The following is an 18,432-nucleotide window of genomic DNA, read 5'->3' as shown; positions in this document are numbered from 1 at the left end:
TGGCCTGACGAGGAAGCTCTTCTGTGTTGCAAGCTTTTTGTTATTTTCTTCTGCTTTACCATCCTTCTGCAATCCTGCGGAACTTTCGTTACTTAAAATAATAAAATGAGAGCAGATCTCGTCTTTTCGACACATCTCCACTTTGAACCTAGCTCTTGAGGACACCAGCCAAAGTAACAACATAACAAGCACTTAATACACAAAGGACGGGGCTCATACTCAGTCAGCTCTTGGGTTCCCAAATTCAAACTCTCTGCTTGGGTTTGTGTAGGCTGACTGTCCTTCTGACGTGCATCATCTGAACATTCAATGGTCTGCTAGTTCAGATTTGGCCTTACAGGATGTTGAACACATGTAAACACTCATCTGTTGCTGTGTGTTTATTGGCAATCTAAGCTCTATTGTAGGCATGGAGCTGGACAGTTTGACATCCGTGGCGGAGCGACAGGCGCTGAGCAGGCTCCTGTCAATCATGGAGAATCCACTGCATCCACTGAACAGTGTCATCTCCAGACAGAGGAGCAGCTTCAGCGACAGACTGCTGTCACTGTCCTGCTCCACTGACAGACTGAGGAGATCATTCCTCCCCCACACTATGCGACTCCTAAATTCCACCCGGGGGGGCTAAACGTTAACATTATATAAAGATATCGTCTGTCTGTATACCTGCATTGTTATCACTCTTTAATTTAATATTGTTCTTTATCAGTATGCTGCTGCTGGAGTAAGTGAATTTCCCCTTGGGATTAATAAAGTATCTATCTATCTATCTATCTATCTATCTATCTATCTATCTATCTATCTATCTATCTATCTATCTACCACAGTTTTGGATTGGCTGGTCTACCCGACCACAGGACTTGGGGGGGGGGGGGGGGGGGGGGGGGGGGTTGGGATTGTGAAAACTGAAAAGTGCAACAGGCAAGAATTGAACCCGCAAGCAAGTGTTGTGAGCCACTGTGGGCTGTGGATAAGCCACAATTCTAAGACTTGGGAAAGGAATCTTAAATGATCAAAACAAAGAACATTTGTTAGGAGTTTGCAAAACGTAATTCAGGAAACCTTTGTCCAGAATGATTGCTCTCAGCACCTTCAGTAGCAACAGTTTTAAAACATGAAAATCAACAGAAACAGATGCACACATTAAGTAGGCCAATGTCACACGAGCAAGTGGCTAACAGACGTGAAACTGCCAGACCGCCGCAAGATGTAAGGAGAACAGCGCAGTTACTGAGCACACAGCTCACAACAGCAAAATAATGGCCACTGACAGCCCACAATGAAAAAATAAAAAGTAAGAAACTAATCAGTACCCTAAGGGGAATGTCACCAGTAGCAGTGTTTTTAACTCTGGATATTTTGTTTTTCACTTTAAAAATTGTCTAATTTGTTTTCATTGTTTAATTTACCTTTGCTGGGATTAACTTATTTTTATGTTGATGAGCCCATACCTGAAAAGGCACGCAGCCTGACTTTTTTTAATTAAACGTGGCGTAGTGGGCCTGAACATCGCAGGAGTTGGGGCTTCTGCCAGAGACAGAATGTAAAAACAGACCAGATGAACGATACAAAAATGAAAGACAAAATAAATCTGTGAGGTCAATGCAACAGTCAAGAAATGACAATGAAAACCAAGCTCAGTCCACAATACCAAAAAATCACGTCAAAGATTCCACAAAAATCTTTGAAATTCATGGCACCTGTGACTTGACTCTGATGTGCCTGGCTGTCCCATTCTGAATTACTTTGAAATGAATTTTTGTTTTTTGTCTGTTTTCCCATCCATCCATTTCTACTCTGATAATCAAGTTCATGGTTACTGCCAGCTGCATCTGGTAGAAGCCGTACTGGACACCAAGGTGAGAGCCAACCTGGGATGGACTGCCCGTCCACAGAAAGTCAAAGTCACTTTCATACTCACACTGGTGTGCGCACCCTTGGGATGTGGGAAGAAGACTTCACCTGTCCCACCCAGACAACCTACTGTATGTTCAGACCGGGATTTGAACCCAGCAGGCTGGAATGCTGTGTTTTATTAATATTTTTAAGTGAATTCACTGCCAACAGTGTATGAATAACGTCTCCACATTTTTGTTCCTTTCTTTTAGTTTTTAAAACTATTGAAGTTTTACAAATTCTGTCATCTTCAGCTTTTTCTTTCAGTACGAGTGTTTCCGCCAACCAAGTCAAGATCTGTCACACACTCCATAAATCGTAGTTGTCAGCTCCTGGTCTCGTTTGAGCGAGGCCTTCCTTCCTCCAGGCTTGCACTTGGTATCGTTTTCTGACTCATTAACCTCCACAGGAAGTGACACACAGCATCTTCAGTTAAAACACCTTGCATTGGGGGGGGGGCGCGAGATGCTGGTGTCATTAAAAAAAAGGCAACGAGGGCCAAAAAAAGACACAAGTTTAGGAAGAACGGCACCCATACTGTTGAGACAGAAAAAGAGAGACGTGCTACTGTGGAGGAGTAGGCCAGTGTGCTCAAAGAGGACTCAAATATTCTGGATTTTGGTGCTCACTTTGGCAGTCAACGACGTTCTATGGATATTACTACCTTGGAAAAGAGCTTCATTTTATCTACAGATGGCATCAGCCATGAAAGTGAATGCAGCCTAGAGGCTTTAATATTTCCAACGGTGTATCTTTTATTAATATTTTGTAAAATTGAGTTTCAGTATTTTCACCTCATCTAGGGTTGGTTCCAGCCTTGTGCCCATGGCCACTGTGACCCTGAACTGGATTAGGCCTGCTTGGCAACGGATTGATGGATAACACTAAATAAAACTTTGCTTTAAAGTGACTTAGGAATAGGAATGTTTTACTTGGATAAATGACAAAACGTCTCATCAAGATGACATAACCATTCCCTTTTTATATAGCACCCGTGATGATCTGGTTTTAAAGGATGCACTCCTCCTCATTTGGCAGCAGATTAACAACATTTTTCCCACGAGACGGTTGTAAAGAGTGCAGAACAGGAGCCAACTGTGGATGAGATTCCAGTCCATCCAGTCCATTGCAGAGCAGGCTCACCAATGCAGGGCCAGTTTGGAGTCAGCTTGAGAAAGATAATCGAGAGAAAAGCCACAAAGATATGCAAACATAGGACCAGGCTGGGAAATTAACCCATGTCTCTGGAGCCGCAAGACAGCAAAGTTAAACACGGCACCACTGGACGAGCCAGAAATCATAGAGGAATAGAGAAGATGCAGCAGAGCTGCCTATGAAAAAAATATTCAGATATTTATATGTAACCTGTGTGTTAATGGTTCACCTCCATTATCTGATCCATACAGCCAACATAATCTTTAAGACATGCGCCTGCATAAATTCAGGGTGCAGTACAGTTTGATGGCATTTCATTAATGTAAAATCGAGGTATGTGTGCGAACAAATATTCTTGGTAACTGGAGCAGTTTTAAAAGGATCGTGTTGCAAAGCTGTGAATCCCTTTTATTCAAATCAAGTACAATATTGATGATTGTGGCACACACTTCTGTGGCCTTACAGTACTCAAAGTGAAGTACATTTACACAATCATTTTGGAGATTTGGAGCAACGGGCCAAACACTCCTCACGCAAGCCCTTCTTTGCTCGGTTAGAACCTCATGTGAATATGGCAAGGCTGACAGAGTAACCGAAGCTGTGATGAGAGCAGTGAAGTCCCCAGGTCCTGCTAACAGTGTGCATTGTCAGTTAATGTGTGGAAAGTAACAGATAACACTTGACCTGTCCTCCTCTGGCCCCCTCCTCATTCCGGGATCTGCACACAGCAGCTTCTTCCCTTCCTTTGCTGTCATTGTGTGTCAATGTGGTCACCAAACCATGACTTGACATCCTGTTCACTGAACTATTACTAAAGGCGAGGCAGTGGCGGGCCTGTTACAGCGTCTCTCCCTCTTTCTCCTCTTCATGGGACTTTCTACTTTCTCATTTACTAAGCGAGAAGGACTGCCATTTGGTCACTCTCAGCTTTGCTAAACAATGACGAGAGATTCTGAACCTGCATCTAATGGAATCAAACGTGGCTGCTCTCCCTGGCACTGTATCATAATTATACCTTAGATGTGTCTTTTATCATAGTATGAGAAAAGCAAACTCCCTGCAAGGCATTATAATATTCTGTTTTTCCAAGGCCTCTCCAGTACCGGACACTAAAAAGCTGCTGACCACATACTGTAAAGCTAGGGGGTAGCCATGGCACCGAGTGACAAAGGGTCTAACGTCATCTCCGCCTGTGATAACATCTGTTTGATGGTTTGTGAACAGCTAGACTGACCACAGTGTGCACCCAATAAATGACGCGTCGTGTAAGGCCAGTTGAGAGTTAACCCAAAATGACATGGAGTTCTGTACTCTTGCTGATACAGTAGGTTGGCTTTTCCTCTCCACATGCTTTTCACAGCTTCAGTTTTAAAGATTTCATTTTTCGGAAGTGTCCATGTATTCTTTGCAAAACTATTGAATTATAAAGTTTTATAACAATTGAAAAGGAGGACAACTTTACATCTCAGAGTCACTTGAGGCTTGAAGATTCCTGCAGTGGAATTGTTCAATGTTTCTATTGTCTTAACTCGGAGTTTCTTAAATTATCGGCGGGTCGCACGTTGCCAGCGTTGAGTTGCATAAGGTCACGAGTCTCCATTGTATGTAATAGGAGTTGGTTGTGTATTGTTTATGAAGTGGTCAATTAAGCAATCGATATTACTCTGTTATGAAGAGTGGCGGGGATTCTCGAAGGCAGACGTACCGATTTTCAAGGGAGACCCTAACAGGCTTTGTTGACTGTTGTCCAAAAGGGGCTCCCCTGCCACGATCTGACAATTATCATAGAGTTGGTCTCGAAGACACTAAGAAGGGAAAGGTTGGGTCGCTAGAAAAAAAGACTAAGAAACTCCTGCTGTAACTCCATTATTGAAATAAATGTACAACGTGATAAGAGGTAACAAAAATGATATATTGTCAACAAACATCGTACAATGAAGTGGTGTGTAGTAATATTAATCAACAGAAGACATGATGAAGTAAGGCCTGCCTGTGGCACTTTTGCTTTTTGATAATAAACTCATTCACATTTTTAAATAAAATATACAAATATTCTATTACTTGTAAAGTATTTGAGTGCATAATGATTACTTTCTAATTACAGTTCACCAAAAGCAAGTCTGCTCAGAACGAAAAGAATGAAACATCACACAAGTCCATAAAGACAAAACCACTGGAGATTATAATCCACAATCTTTTTTCAAGTTTTCATCAAAGATCTAATGGGTTCTGCGAGGCATTTCTCAAATGGCCAAGTAAATGTTAAGCAATTTGTATAATTCAGCAAGAATGGGAGTTCGGATTGATAGTTTAGTTGAACTGAGAAGCAGAAGCAATGCTGTTCTTTTACCCTAATGGAGTTTCTTTCATCTCGCTAATGTTAGCTTATGCCCAGCATTGCTCAAGTTCTTTACAGCTGCATTAATGAACTCAGAACTTGGACGGCTGATGCAGATTTCAAGATGCCCAGATTAGCGTTTTGTTTTCCTGGTCATTCTGGAAATTAACTTTTTTTTTTTTTTGGTGTGACAATCAGCTGAGCCCTGCCTTCATTTTAGCCACATGGCTCATTGTACACCAAGAACAAGACAATAAATTCAGAGATGGTCTGTAAATTCCCATCTCATTTATATAAATAAAAGTTATAAAAGACCACTTCTGCCTACCTTTTAATGTCATCTGTGAGTGTTCATAAAAACAGAACGGCTGTGTGGTTCCTGCAAATCTGTCCTGAGGAGTTCAGGTGACCTGAAACAAAGGCGTAAAATCTCTTTAGGTGAAGTCACAATCTCCGATGGCTCCAGTACTGTTTTAGCTGCTGCTACTTTTCTGTAACATGTCACCCACTGTGCTCTCCAAATTTACCATTCTGTGATCACTATGGTTATAACATACATGGAATAAAACAAAATACCAGCAGAAAGTCACTTTAGAAGTCAGTTGTGGGGGACGGAGCCCACAAGCCAAGTGCCATCTTACTTGAGACATCACGAGATCTTTGCAGAAAGCCATTGATGATATTTCTTTTACTTTTACTGTCAAGGCCTTTGTAACTCACTGGCGTGGTCTATACAGATGTAGATGTATAGTTCTATACAATATGTACTGTATATATATACACACCCACTACATGTGATATACCGTACATGCAGTGTGTATGTTTTAAGTTTCAGTATTTCTTACATTACTTGTTGTTAGGAGTGGCAGGTTAATAACCTAACAGCCTGCCATTAGATGCTATCCTTGAATGGTGCAAGTACTGCTGGTCTTGTACTGTTTGACAGAAGGTAGGCAAGAGGTAAGCAGTGTGGTAAAAAGCATTTGGGGTCTGTTGCAGTGCATGAGTGTTTGTTTGTTTTTAATTATAAAACAGTGTGCTGAGGCATCAGGTAAGGTATAGGTGCACTTGGTAGTGTGGGCGAGTGGTCCTGGGTGGTGGACAGTGCCCACGGGGCAGGGCGCTCAGCAGGAGCGACTGACCACGCCAAGTTGTCTCCCGATGAAGGTCAAGGAATAGCAGTGGGAGTAAGGAGCAGGGCTTGTGGAGTTCCCCAGTCAACGGTTAATGGAATGGTGGTGGGAACACGAGCCGTTTCTGAGGGATGACCACACTTGTCAGAGGACATGTCTTCTTGCTGAAGAAGTCTGAAAAGTGTGAGCAGAGGAGATGTTGATTTTAGAAAGAAGCACCAAAGCTTGCATTGGTTTTAATAAACATGGTAGTGATTTTAACCTCATTTTTACCATTAGATTATTTGTTGCTTTTAACCTCCACCATGGCACTGAATTTTATGGATTATTTATTTATGATGATTCTGCACTGTACTTTAGTTCACTGTGAATTAACTTGATTCTATTACAAGAAATAGTAGCCTAGTCAGGGTTGTGGGATTAAGTTTAGTAGAATTTGAGTTACAGTATACTAGCATTTTGGGAAAACAAAACGGTTCTTCTGTACAATGCATGAACATGTTTGGAACGAAATGCACCATACAAGAGTGCCACGGAAATTTAAGGAAATAAAGCAAAACAGCATTTCTTTGACACTTGCTTATTGTTACGGAGCTCGCTAGATGTATCTGACTGTTGTTGTCTAAAACCAAGAGTATGGAATTTAGCCTAAAGTGTGTGTGTAAATAAAGAGTGACGGGCTGAGCTACTGCAGTCAACATGTCTGTTTCTTTCTTTTCTTGTATAGGATGGAGAAGATGTGCAGTAATATTTCGTGGTCACCCCCAACTCACATTGTTGGGACTGGGTGAGCAGAAGATTTCTTCTAAGAACACTGGGACCCCCTTTGGAGAAGGTACGACTCCACGTAGCCACTCTGCCCTTTTTCAGAATTTTGCCTTCCCTGAGTGGCTTGAGCCTCGCTTATGCTATTATGTGTAAACTCTGCCATCTTTCCTTCTAGTATTGTTTGTCTCATACATTGTGGCTGGCAACACATTGTAATGCTGTGTCCAGCAGGGAGTCATAGCTCCATGTGATGGGAAAGGCCATTCTTTACTTAGAGTGACAAAAAACCACAACATGAACAAAAACAATCCTAACACAAGTAATCGTTTTATAGTTACCTTGCTTCATGATTACTACTTCAGCTCAGGAATTGTCTTACCAGAATAAAACATGACCTCAAATCTTCTGTCTCCTGACCTGAAAAATCTCTGAACATATTTGTGTACATTAATAATGACAATTCCATAAACACCAGTTTTTAGAGCAGCTTCTCAAGGCCCCAATGATCTTTTAGCCACACAGGTAATTTGTCCTCTTTATAACACTCCAGTTCTTCATGAAAATGGTGATGGGTTGTTTCTTGCCTTACACTCACGGACTCCCTGTGACCCCACAAGACAAGCAGTTCTGGTCACTCGATTGTTCGTATGCACATCCCTAATCTACCCATCACTAGCTGTCACAGGATGTCCGCAGCACACACGTGCACAATGATACCAACCACACCATGCAATATCGTTTGGGGAATAACACAGTAATTATTGTGAAACAACATTTTTTTTTCAGTGCCAGGAATAAACTTCTGCACTACTTTTGATTCTGATACATGCAACATATTCTAAAAAACGTTTGGATAGTAAAGAATTTACCGCTTTGTAACGTTGCCTTTCCTTTTTCTTTGGGCCTTTTCCTTCGTTTGTCCCATTCATTCTGAAAAACAAGCCTTAAAGTGTGTAACAAGTATGGTTGACTCTGTTGTCAGATTTTGCATTTTAAAATGCACCCCGCATTCTCAGTTGGGGGACAGGTCAGGACTACCAGAAGGGCCAGTCGAGTACCCGCATCCTCTTCCTTAGCAGCCATGTGATGCACACAGAATGTGGTTTTGTCTTGTCTTCCTGAAATAGGCAGGGGCGTCCATGGAAGAGATGTTCTCTTGAAGGCAGCATGTGTTGCTCTAAAATCTGTGCTCAATGGTGTTTTCCCAGAAGTGCAAGTTACCATTGCCTAGGGCACTAACACAACCAGACACTGGCTTTAGGACTTGTACGTAGCTGGTAACAGTCTGGATGGTCCTGTTCTTCTTTAGTCCAAAGGCCATGCATTTCATCCAAAAAAGGCCTGAAGTATTGAAAAGCACTTGGTTTGCTTTCACAGTAGGTTTTGGCTCATTGTCCCTCTGTACTAGGAAGGGTCGTCCTATCGGTTTTGCATCATTTAGGTTAATCCGAACATAGTATAGCCCTGTACACTTCTGCCAGCAGTTATACAGTAATCAGTAGACACCAGTGACTGAATTCCATTTGCAGCCATGCCTGATCATGCCATAAGACTGCCTCCACCATGTTTCACAGATGATGTGGTAGTCATTGGATCATGAGCCGTTTCTTCTCTTCTCCATACTCTTCTGTTTCCAACACTCTAGTATATATTGATCTTAACATTCCTTTGTCCAAAGAAAACTGTTCCAGAACTGGACAGGCTTTTAAAAAATGTTTTCTGGCAAAGTCTAATCTCACTTCCCAATACTTGAGGTTTATCAATGGTTTACACCTTGTGGTAAACACTCTGTCTTTACTTCTCTTGATTGTAGACTTTGGCAATGACAGGTCTTTCTTCCAGAGAGTGGTCTTGGTTTGGCTAAATGTTGTGAAGGGGTTCTTCTTCACCCAGGACACAATTCTGCAATCATCCAGCACAGTTGTCTTCTGTGGTTTTACAGACCTTCTGGTGTTGCTGAGCTCACCATTGTGTTACTTCTTCTTTAAAATACACCAAATGGTTGATTTGACCACTCCTGGGGCCTCATGTATAAACGGTGCGTACGCACAGAAATGAAATGAAATACACTGAAATTAACCACATATTGTTTATTAGTTTAATGCATCTGATTGTAATTAACCAGTAACAATATAATGGTCCACGGAATGGTCAAACTATTCCAAATACCATAACGGCTTTAGCGTTGTTACTCTCACTGCACCTTCTTCTTCTTTCAGCTGCTCCCACTAGGGGTTGCCACAGCAGATCATCTTTTTCCATATTACTCTCACTGCACCACTCGGAGAAGCTGATCGGAAAGAGAATTATCGGTATACAGCATCAAGCACACGCTGCCTAAGCCATGCTTCCTATTTGAACTGCTTCTCACACAGCAAACGCTTCAAACCTTCCCAGGGGCGGCCTGAGGCATGTGCAAACTGTGCACCTGCACAGGGCCGCCAAATCCCGGGGCCGCCACGCCAATATATCTTGAATATAAAACAGAAAGAGAAAATAATGACACAGCTAAAAACGCAGCGGCAAACTTCGGCAAAAGTTAAACGCTTGAGTCATGAGCATGAGGTGGCTATGCAGTGTCCACAGCGGACGTGGTCATCCGCCGTGCATAAGATACCATATTGACATTGGCGGGCGAAGGGGCCACCACAAGCCTAGAGCCGCCCCGAGTACTACTGCAATAAATTATTTCATCGAAGGTCGCGCACAATCACTGCGCCACTGTGTTTCCATGTTTAATAACGTGCTTTAACGCCTATCATCATGAAAATGATATCACGTATACATCTCAGTATTTTAGTTATTCAGAGAGCTGTAATATCACAAATGTAATGGATTCTGTGTCCTGTTGGAGGAAGAGAAAGCCGATTTAAGAAGCACGTAGTGATTCAAACACATAGAGCACATAGAAGAACACATACAAAACAAAGCATTTAACGTGCTACTTTAACTACGATGTGATTTGAGAAACTGGTTAATTAAACGATTTTAAGATGGAAGTTTATGATGTTCTACTTTAATGACAAAATAAACTACGTAATTAAAGTGGACATTTCGAGACTAAAGTTGACATTTTGTGCTTTTTCCCCACTGTGTGCCTTTTTTTTCTGTGTACCCTAATAAGCTTTCATATGACACTCAGATGGTGGGCTACGACTCGCCTTTTCACGGTGACTTTGATATCTGACAACTTCTTTTTTTATTTCGGGCACTGTGCGACTTTGTGAACTTGAGCTTTCGAGTTTCTCCGACACGCTGTCGATTAGCTTCCTTTTTTTGTTTATACCACTGTTTAGACCAACAAATAGTACGTTTTCCCTTGCCTCCACTTGGTATTCGCTGAAATTCTTCCATTTTCCCTCTTGCTTTTCCCATTGTCTTTTCACAGAACACTGAGCTTAAGGGCTATTTATATTGATTTGCATATTCAAAGAGGCGTCATTCTGGGAGGAGTTGGGGCGGGACAGCAGGCGCGTGCACGAGTGTTACTTTTCACGCTGATCGGGATTTATGTAGCGGAAGAATGTGGAAGTATGCGTATGCACAGATTCCTGATTTGGATTTTTCTGTGCGTAAGCACATTTCAGCGTTTGTGCTTACGTCATGTTATAGTGCGAATTCTACACACGGCGTTATGCATGAGGCCCCTGGTGTTTCTGGTATCTCTCTAAAGGTTTGTTTTGTAATCTCTGTCTAATGATGACTTGTTTTTGATGATATGTATAATTATTTTTTTCTCCAGCTGACTGTGGACATCTTTAAACAGACATCATCTCACCTCCAGTAAGTTCTTCTTCAGGTCAGTTGGCACTGCCGTAGCTGAACACATCTTAAAGACAGACTGGAAGAAGAGTCTTGAGCGTGCAGGTTTTAATGGCACCAGCCTTTTAAGGCTGCCATGGCAGCAGATGCCATCAGTAATCAAGCTCAAATTTCCACTGTAACACAAGAAGAAGTGCAAGGTGCCAGGAAGAGTTTTGGGGTCAAGCCTCTTCCAGAAGACAGAGCAGCCCTGACCCAAGAGACGAGTGAGTGTGAGGTGTGTGGATTGCTTTTCAGCACACAAGATAAACTCAGAGTGCATGTGTATAGTCACACCGGACAGAAGCCCTACCACTGCTCTCAGCCAGATTGCTCCAAGGCCTTTGTGTCTAAATATAAACTTTTCAGGTAAATATGTGAGCAGTGAAAGAATCCACTCTGAAATTCTCTTTGGAAGTCATTTAAAGCAGGGTTTTTCAACACATGACCTGTAAGTTAAAGGGCTACAGTTTGGGACAATGCTAACATCTCCTTCCTCTTTCCCATGTCACTTTTCAGAATTATGGTTTAGTGCTCATTCCAAGAGGCAGATTAAAAAAAAGTTTTATTGTTTGTGGATTAGAAACTAGCTGTAGTTCCAGTCCACCTGATTTTCCTTGTAGACCACGGTCCTCTGAGTTTCTTCCTAAATGTTTCCACTCAGTGAATTGGGCCTACTGACATCAGCGGACATAGCAGTCGTTTTGCAGCTCCTAAACAGCCTAGGCATGCTTGACACAGAGACAAACTGAGGCTGGTTTGGACGAAGCCAAACATAATGTGGAATAAAGGAATGTGTGTGCGCTGCCACTGTGAGACCATGTGTGATCACTCCAGGCCTGGAAACAGTAAGCAGAGATGTGCTTTCAATCACACTAACATAAAATTCTCATTTAATCAGCAAAAAAGCCAAAATATAATAATTATAAAGAATTATTTGGGGAAAACATGACCACATTAAATTAGATAATTTTTTACATGACAAATTCAGAGATTTCATTTTAAACATTGTTTACTTTGCAAATTAAGGCTAACGATTGAGACAGACGTTGCTAGAGCTTGGACTCCTAATTTAAAAACTCCTTCCACTTTCCTTAAGTTCAGTCCTGGAGAGCCGTAGTGACTACAGGTTTTTGTTCTAACTCAGTCACTTAACTAGAAGCCAGATCTTGCTGGTAATGGATTAAGTTATTTTTTTGTACGGTTTGTAAGATTGAGTGTTGGCCTCTAGTGCGCACCGAGGCAGTTTGTGGCCAATAGTGATGCAGTCAGGATGAGGATAAGCTCCTCCAAGTCTGAGGTCATGGCTGTCAGCTCAAAACCATGGTTTTCTTCAAGGTGCTACACCTTTAGTGGAGAAGTTTAAGTATGCCGGGATCTTGTTTAGTAGTGAGGGGAGAATGGACAGATGAACTGAGGGGCATCAGCAGTTAACTGGGCATTATACTGAGAGACCCGAGCAGAAAGGTAAAGTTTTCAGTGCACCGCTTGATCATACCCTCTCCTGGGGCCACAAGCTTTGGGTAGTGACCAAAATAAAAATCTTATTTTTATTATGGATGCAAGCGGCAGAAATTTGCTTCCTTTGCAGGATGTCTGCGCTCAGCTTTACAGATACGTTGAGGAGCTTGAAGTAGAACTATTGCTCCTCAGCACTGAAATGGACCATTTGAGATGGTTCGTTCAACTGATTTAAGACCTGGACCCGACCACAGAGGAGATGTTTCAGTATGTCCAATTGGGATAAGGCCTTGGTACAGACCCAGGGCACACTGGAGAGACTGGCTTGGGAACACCTTGTTATCCCTTCAAAAGGAGTTGGAAGGGGTGGCAGGGAAAAGGGATGTCGGGGCATCTTTGCTTAAACTGCTGCCCCTACGATCTAGACACAGATAAGTGGTAGAAAATGGATGGGCTTGCAAGGTACCTTAATTTTGCTATGTCAAATCATTTTTTTTTTATAGTGGACCTTGCCTCTCTGAGGATGCCAGTTAAATTAGTTGTGGATTGGGGAATTAGTAATTCCCAGTCCTTTAATTTTTTTTTTCTTTGGAGATTTTTTTCCAAATATTTGATTGCTGGGGTAGGCTCCAGCTGGCCCATGAAACTGTTCTGAACGAGCAGATAGGAACATGGATGGGATACTTTGTGATGAACATACACAGGTGTAAATGGGACCAATTTAGATGGTGGCTGTGTTCTAATTTGCTTCTCATTCTTAACTGATTGAGAAGAAATTTTAAAAAACAGAAAATGTAGCTATAAGACTAAAAAGACAAAGGTATGAGACTCATAACAATGAAGTTAATAAAATAAAATTAAAATGCAGCTTGAGCAATGATTACTTCTTTTCTAATTAAGCAATCATACTGGGAAAAAAAATCCTGCAGTCACTAGGGCCCTCCAGAACTGAACATGAAGACCCCTGCACTCATGCACATTGAACATTTGTTTTTGTTTTCTTCTGTAAGGATATCATGTTTGTCCATGCCAAGCAAAAAGTGTCTTTGTGCAAATTATGCCTCAGGCTTACTCGACTAGTCTGGTGAGATCTAAATTAATGGAAAAGTTGAGAAACACTGCTTTAAACTACTTTGAATACAGTATAGAGAATACAGTAACAATACAGAGAGAGACATTTACAAATCATTGATTTTGATTGGATTCAAGGTTTGAATTGATTGTGGATTGAAAAGATTTCTGTTGACCTAACATGCCGTGTCTCAGGTTTTTGTCCAATGCATGATCATGTCCGATCAATTATATTGTTTTTTTTCCCCACTTTTTTCGTATGAATGGCTCTCAATTGTTTAAGAAATGTGTCAAAAGCCAGTTTAACATGAGTAACACTTTGATTCATCATTGCAGGCATATGGCCACACATTCTCCACAGAAAACACACCAGTGTACATTCTGTGAAAAAATGTTCCACCGTAAGGACCATCTAAAAAACCATCTGCAGACTCATGATCCAAATAAGGAGGCCTTCAAATGTGAAGAGTGTGGAAAGAATTACAATACCAAGATGGGATACAAGCGGCATATCGCCATGCATGCGGCCACCAGTGGGGACCTCACCTGTAAGGTTTGCATGCAGAGTTATGAGAGCACTCCTGTCCTTCTGGAGCACTTGAAGAGCCACTCTGGGAAGTCTTCAGGAAGCGTAAAAGAGAAAAAGCACCCCTGTGATCACTGTGATCGCCACTTCTATACCCGGAAAGATGTTCGCCGTCACATGGTTGTTCACACAGGTCGCAAAGACTTTCTCTGCCAGTACTGTGCTCAGCGCTTTGGTCGGAAAGACCACTTGACTCGTCACGTGAAGAAGAGCCACTCACAGGAGTTACTCAAAATCAAAACAGAGCCACAAGATATGCTAGGAATTCTGAATTGTGGTTCCTCCGTTTCAGTAAAGGAGGAACTCACTCCCATGATGTGCATGGCATCTTCTAAGGACTCTATGATGGGAAAATCCTTTTCCAATGCCTTTTCTGTGGGTATGTACAACCCGCACTTGCCAACCATGTCCAATTCTGGGATGTCTCATACTTTAGTACCAAGTTCATTGGCTTCCATGGGAATGGGCTGTCCTATGGAGTCTCCTCCTAGTCATCACCACTCCCCACCTCCGCAGCAGCACCCTCCACCCAAGTATCAACTTGGATCTACCTCATATCTGCCGGAGAAACCCCTTAAAGTGGAAATGGAAAGCTTCCTCATGGATTTACAGAGTGGCCTTCCCATTTCATCCCCTGAGTCCCATCCCTCACCACCAAAGGTTGGGCTGGAGCACCATCAGTCCTTAGACGATCTTCCAGGAGATCACATTCAATGCAAAAGCCCAACAATCATTACAGAACCTTTCTGTGCTGCTAACATGGATTTCTCTCACCTTCTTAGCTTTTTGCCATTGAACCTCCCTCCATATAACCCACCAATGTCCACTAGTGGTTTAGTAATGGGTTACCCATCCCAAGGAGATCCTCAGCCACCTCTTACCTCTTTGCAACCACAACCTCAGGAGTCTCAAGGAGCTGGTAATGGCCTAAGCCTCGGTCCGCTTCACCCTCTACCCCCCGTTTTCACCACAAGCCTTAGCACAACAACATTGCCACGTTTTCACCAGGCATTTCAATAGACATCAGAAACACCAGAAAGACCGTTTGAGGAGCCTTAATAAAGCGCACAAAGCTTCCTTAAATACAGAGGAAGACACATATATCTCTTTATATTAAGAAGCTTTTATAAGGCTTTATCTCTACTCCACTGCAGAGTTCATCCATAATATGGAGGTACAGTAAAGACTAAATAATAAAATAATAATGCAAACTTTTATTTTCTTTCCTCCTAAAAGACTGCTTAAGTGTGTTCTGAGGGAAGACCTTTCCCAAAAGATTTTTTTTTTGTTTTTCTCAAATGCTGCCATCAGAATTGATTCCATCCCCTTAAAGCAGCTCTGTATTATTCCTGTTGTTCAAGATTTTGTGTTTTTTTTTTTTTTTGACGCTATGTAACGAAAAATTGTGAAGGAGTGAAAAATTGTACATGAAAATTATACAGTGACAACAGGGTTTTGAAAAAAGCACTTTCCTTTATGGAGGTATCTTTTTCTTAAGGGTTTTACATTTGAGCAGGAAAAAAAAAATTAAGAGGGGTTGTTACCTCTCGATTTCTAACTCCGTTTACTGGAAGTCCCCATGACAGTTTAGACCAGCAGTTTAGGTATAAAAGTGGGAACTGTGACATAGTCCTTCAACTCTAGCTGCCTAATACACGCATTGCTGATGTAAATATTTTACACTTTCGAATTTTTAGAATCTGTATGTCAGTAGTAAAACTGGAAGTGAAGTTTCACTCATACAGAATCTAATCTGGAGCGTCAACGGTTCCAAATAGCCATTTTTTTGGCTTTTCCCATACTCTGAATGACAATTCAACATTACATCTATGAGATAAGCTTCTAAAGCGTAAGTGGGAAAAAAATATTACGTCATAGGCCTCGGCACATAACTATTTCTGTTAACTTGCAAAAATACAAACCAAGATAACAGCTAATTATATTCACTTATCACTATTTGTACGTTAAAAATAAATAGGTAAATAAAAAGCAGAGATTTTGCCAAATCCAGAGGCGTGTTTTCCTTTTACTACAGTATCCTTGTTTTCCTGTGTATCACAATAACAGTTATGCTAAGCATGACTTTCTAATCCGATTTCATTACAGAAATCACACCTCTCTTAGTGTATATTTAAATTAAATATATACCTGGGTTTCAGTGCTTACTAAAAATGACTCTGTCATTCACTTTTCTGATTTATGAAGCAATGAAACTGCTGCTTGCTTTCTAAAACAATTTTTAGAAACAACCACCTCAGATAACTAACATTTTCAGTTGAGCTACAATATTATCTTCAGGCTAGTTTGATCTTACCTTCTGCCCATTTTAGAAGTGAAAGGACTCTGTCTAACCTCAAAGAATCTGCATAGTTGGACAGACCATTAGTGAGATGAACTCAGACTTGATTCTAAGGCTACATCCACACCACTCTGTTTTCATTTAACAACACAGACATTAGTCACTGGTTTCTCTTTCATCCACACTACCCCAGTGTTTTTAACCTCCAAAAATGGAGTTTCGAAAACACTCTCTAGAACTTCAACTTTTGAAAACACAACTTGGCACTGCAATGTGGAGGAGTGAAAACTTAGACTTTTGAAAAAGCAGACTCTAATTGCACTCTCCTTTATGCTTACTGCGTAGCCTTTCCCTAATCAGACCGTTCTTATTACGTCTCATTCCGATTGTTTGCCCTTAGGAGTTTCTTTTCATGGCACTTGTTTCGTTGGGCTTCATCTAAATTGCATTTTGTACAGTTTGAATGCTGCATGCATGTGCAAAAGGCGAGTAATTTACTGGTCACTACAGTTTTGTCATAAATCCTGTGGCTGGTGGCATTACTAATCATTCAAGGATTAGGAGAACATCTACATCATATGCCTTTTCCATTGTTTTACTGTGGACTGTGATATTTTTGTAAACAATGTGAAAATGCTAGAGTGGACAGAGGTCCTTTTTTTCTTTTCTTTAAAAGTCATTTTTAAATAAAAATATAGTAGTGTGGACGTAGCCTAAGACACCATGAAAGCTGTAGTTGTTTTCATTCCAACTAATCTGCTAATCAGGCTGTATTCTTGACTCCTGTGAGGTGGTGAAATGACCTTGTAAAATATAGTAAAGAGTTACGCGCTTTACTCACAGGAATGGATATTTCCCAAGTTTACCTGTAACATGCATATTTTACAGACAAGAGGAGACTATTCAGCCCATCTTGCTCATTTGAATAGCCAGTATCGTTAAGTTGTTTAAATATTTCAATTAGATGATGTATTTTTTTAAACCCATGATGCTCTTCATCTGACTTGAGTTTGTTGCTGATTTACATTATTATTTGTGTAAAGATTTTCTTGTTATTTTTTTGAAGCTTGCAGCTCAAAGATCTGGCAGTCCAAGTTCAAATTCCTTGCCCAGTCATTGTCCATGTGAAGTCTGCACAGTCTCCCCGTAATTTGCTTGTGGTTTCCTCTCATATCCCCAGTGACATGGAAGTCAGGTTAACTGCCTTTTCTAACTTCTAACTTACTCATGGAGTAAGCTCCATGATGGACTGTTTCCTTCCTTGCACCCAGATCTCAAGCTTCCTGTTTCCATGAACTGGATTAAGTGGGTTTATATGCCTTTAAAGGTGTATGTACAACTTTTAAAGAAAATAATTTTGAGGGATTTAAGGAGGAAAATTGACGTGGCGTGTAATAAAAAATTTCCTGGGGGGGGGGTAATCACAAAGTGAGTCCTGCGCACTAAAGGTCAGAGAGATCAAGCGGCAGGACAGAAGTGTTTATACCACTGAAGCACACAGCCGAACTAAAGAACAAAAGCACAACAGTAGCTGCCTGGTTCCTGAATATTGACTTTGAAAACCATTGACAAAATTACATTTGCTGTTTTAATTATATGCAGACTTTACCTGGACACTTACAACTTAGCAAAACAGAGTGGCTGGAATGGCACCACAATTCACACCAGACTTTTTTTTTTTTTGTTACACTTTTTGAGACAACCTGTAAATATAATGCTTCTAAAATGAGGATTGCTCACATCTCTTTTGTTGTTTTATCTAAGGCTACTTTTGATGCCAATAAAGTTGCTTTACATTAAAGCAACATTTTACACTTCTTTTTTCTTGCATCCTTACTCAATGCCACCTAATTTGGCTTCCCTGAACTGGAATGGCCCAAAGAATACATATCTAAAAATAAACCTCAAAAGAAAACTGGACATG

The 18,432-nt window shown here is 41.1% G+C and overlaps 1 protein-coding gene across 2 annotated transcripts in view; it reads left to right on the top strand.

Moving 5' to 3' along the window:
- Positions 1-16,249, top strand: part of plagl2 (pleiomorphic adenoma gene-like 2) — a 112,408-nt gene extending 96,159 nt beyond the window's left edge. Inside the window, exons 2-4 of one of the 2 annotated variants that reach the window (XM_028811579.2) lie at positions 7,250-7,357; positions 11,033-11,460; positions 13,960-16,249. In XM_028811579.2, coding sequence (XP_028667412.1) covers positions 11,189-11,460; positions 13,960-15,229 — 1,542 coding nt within the window. In that variant the 5' untranslated portion in view covers positions 7,250-7,357; positions 11,033-11,188 and the 3' untranslated portion in view covers positions 15,230-16,249. Of the gene's footprint in view, positions 1-7,249; positions 7,358-11,032; positions 11,461-13,959 lie in introns of those variants that run through there. The other variant, XM_051933294.1, reaches the window with a different exon arrangement.
- The last annotated feature ends 2,183 nt before the right edge of the window (positions 16,250-18,432 follow it).

Source organism: Erpetoichthys calabaricus, chromosome 10, assembly GCF_900747795.2.
Source record: "Erpetoichthys calabaricus chromosome 10, fErpCal1.3, whole genome shotgun sequence".
NCBI classification, from domain to species: domain Eukaryota; kingdom Metazoa; phylum Chordata; class Cladistia; order Polypteriformes; family Polypteridae; genus Erpetoichthys; species Erpetoichthys calabaricus.
The sequence above is the reverse complement of the archived record's forward strand: the minus strand, read 5'-3'. Positions and strand labels throughout refer to the sequence as shown.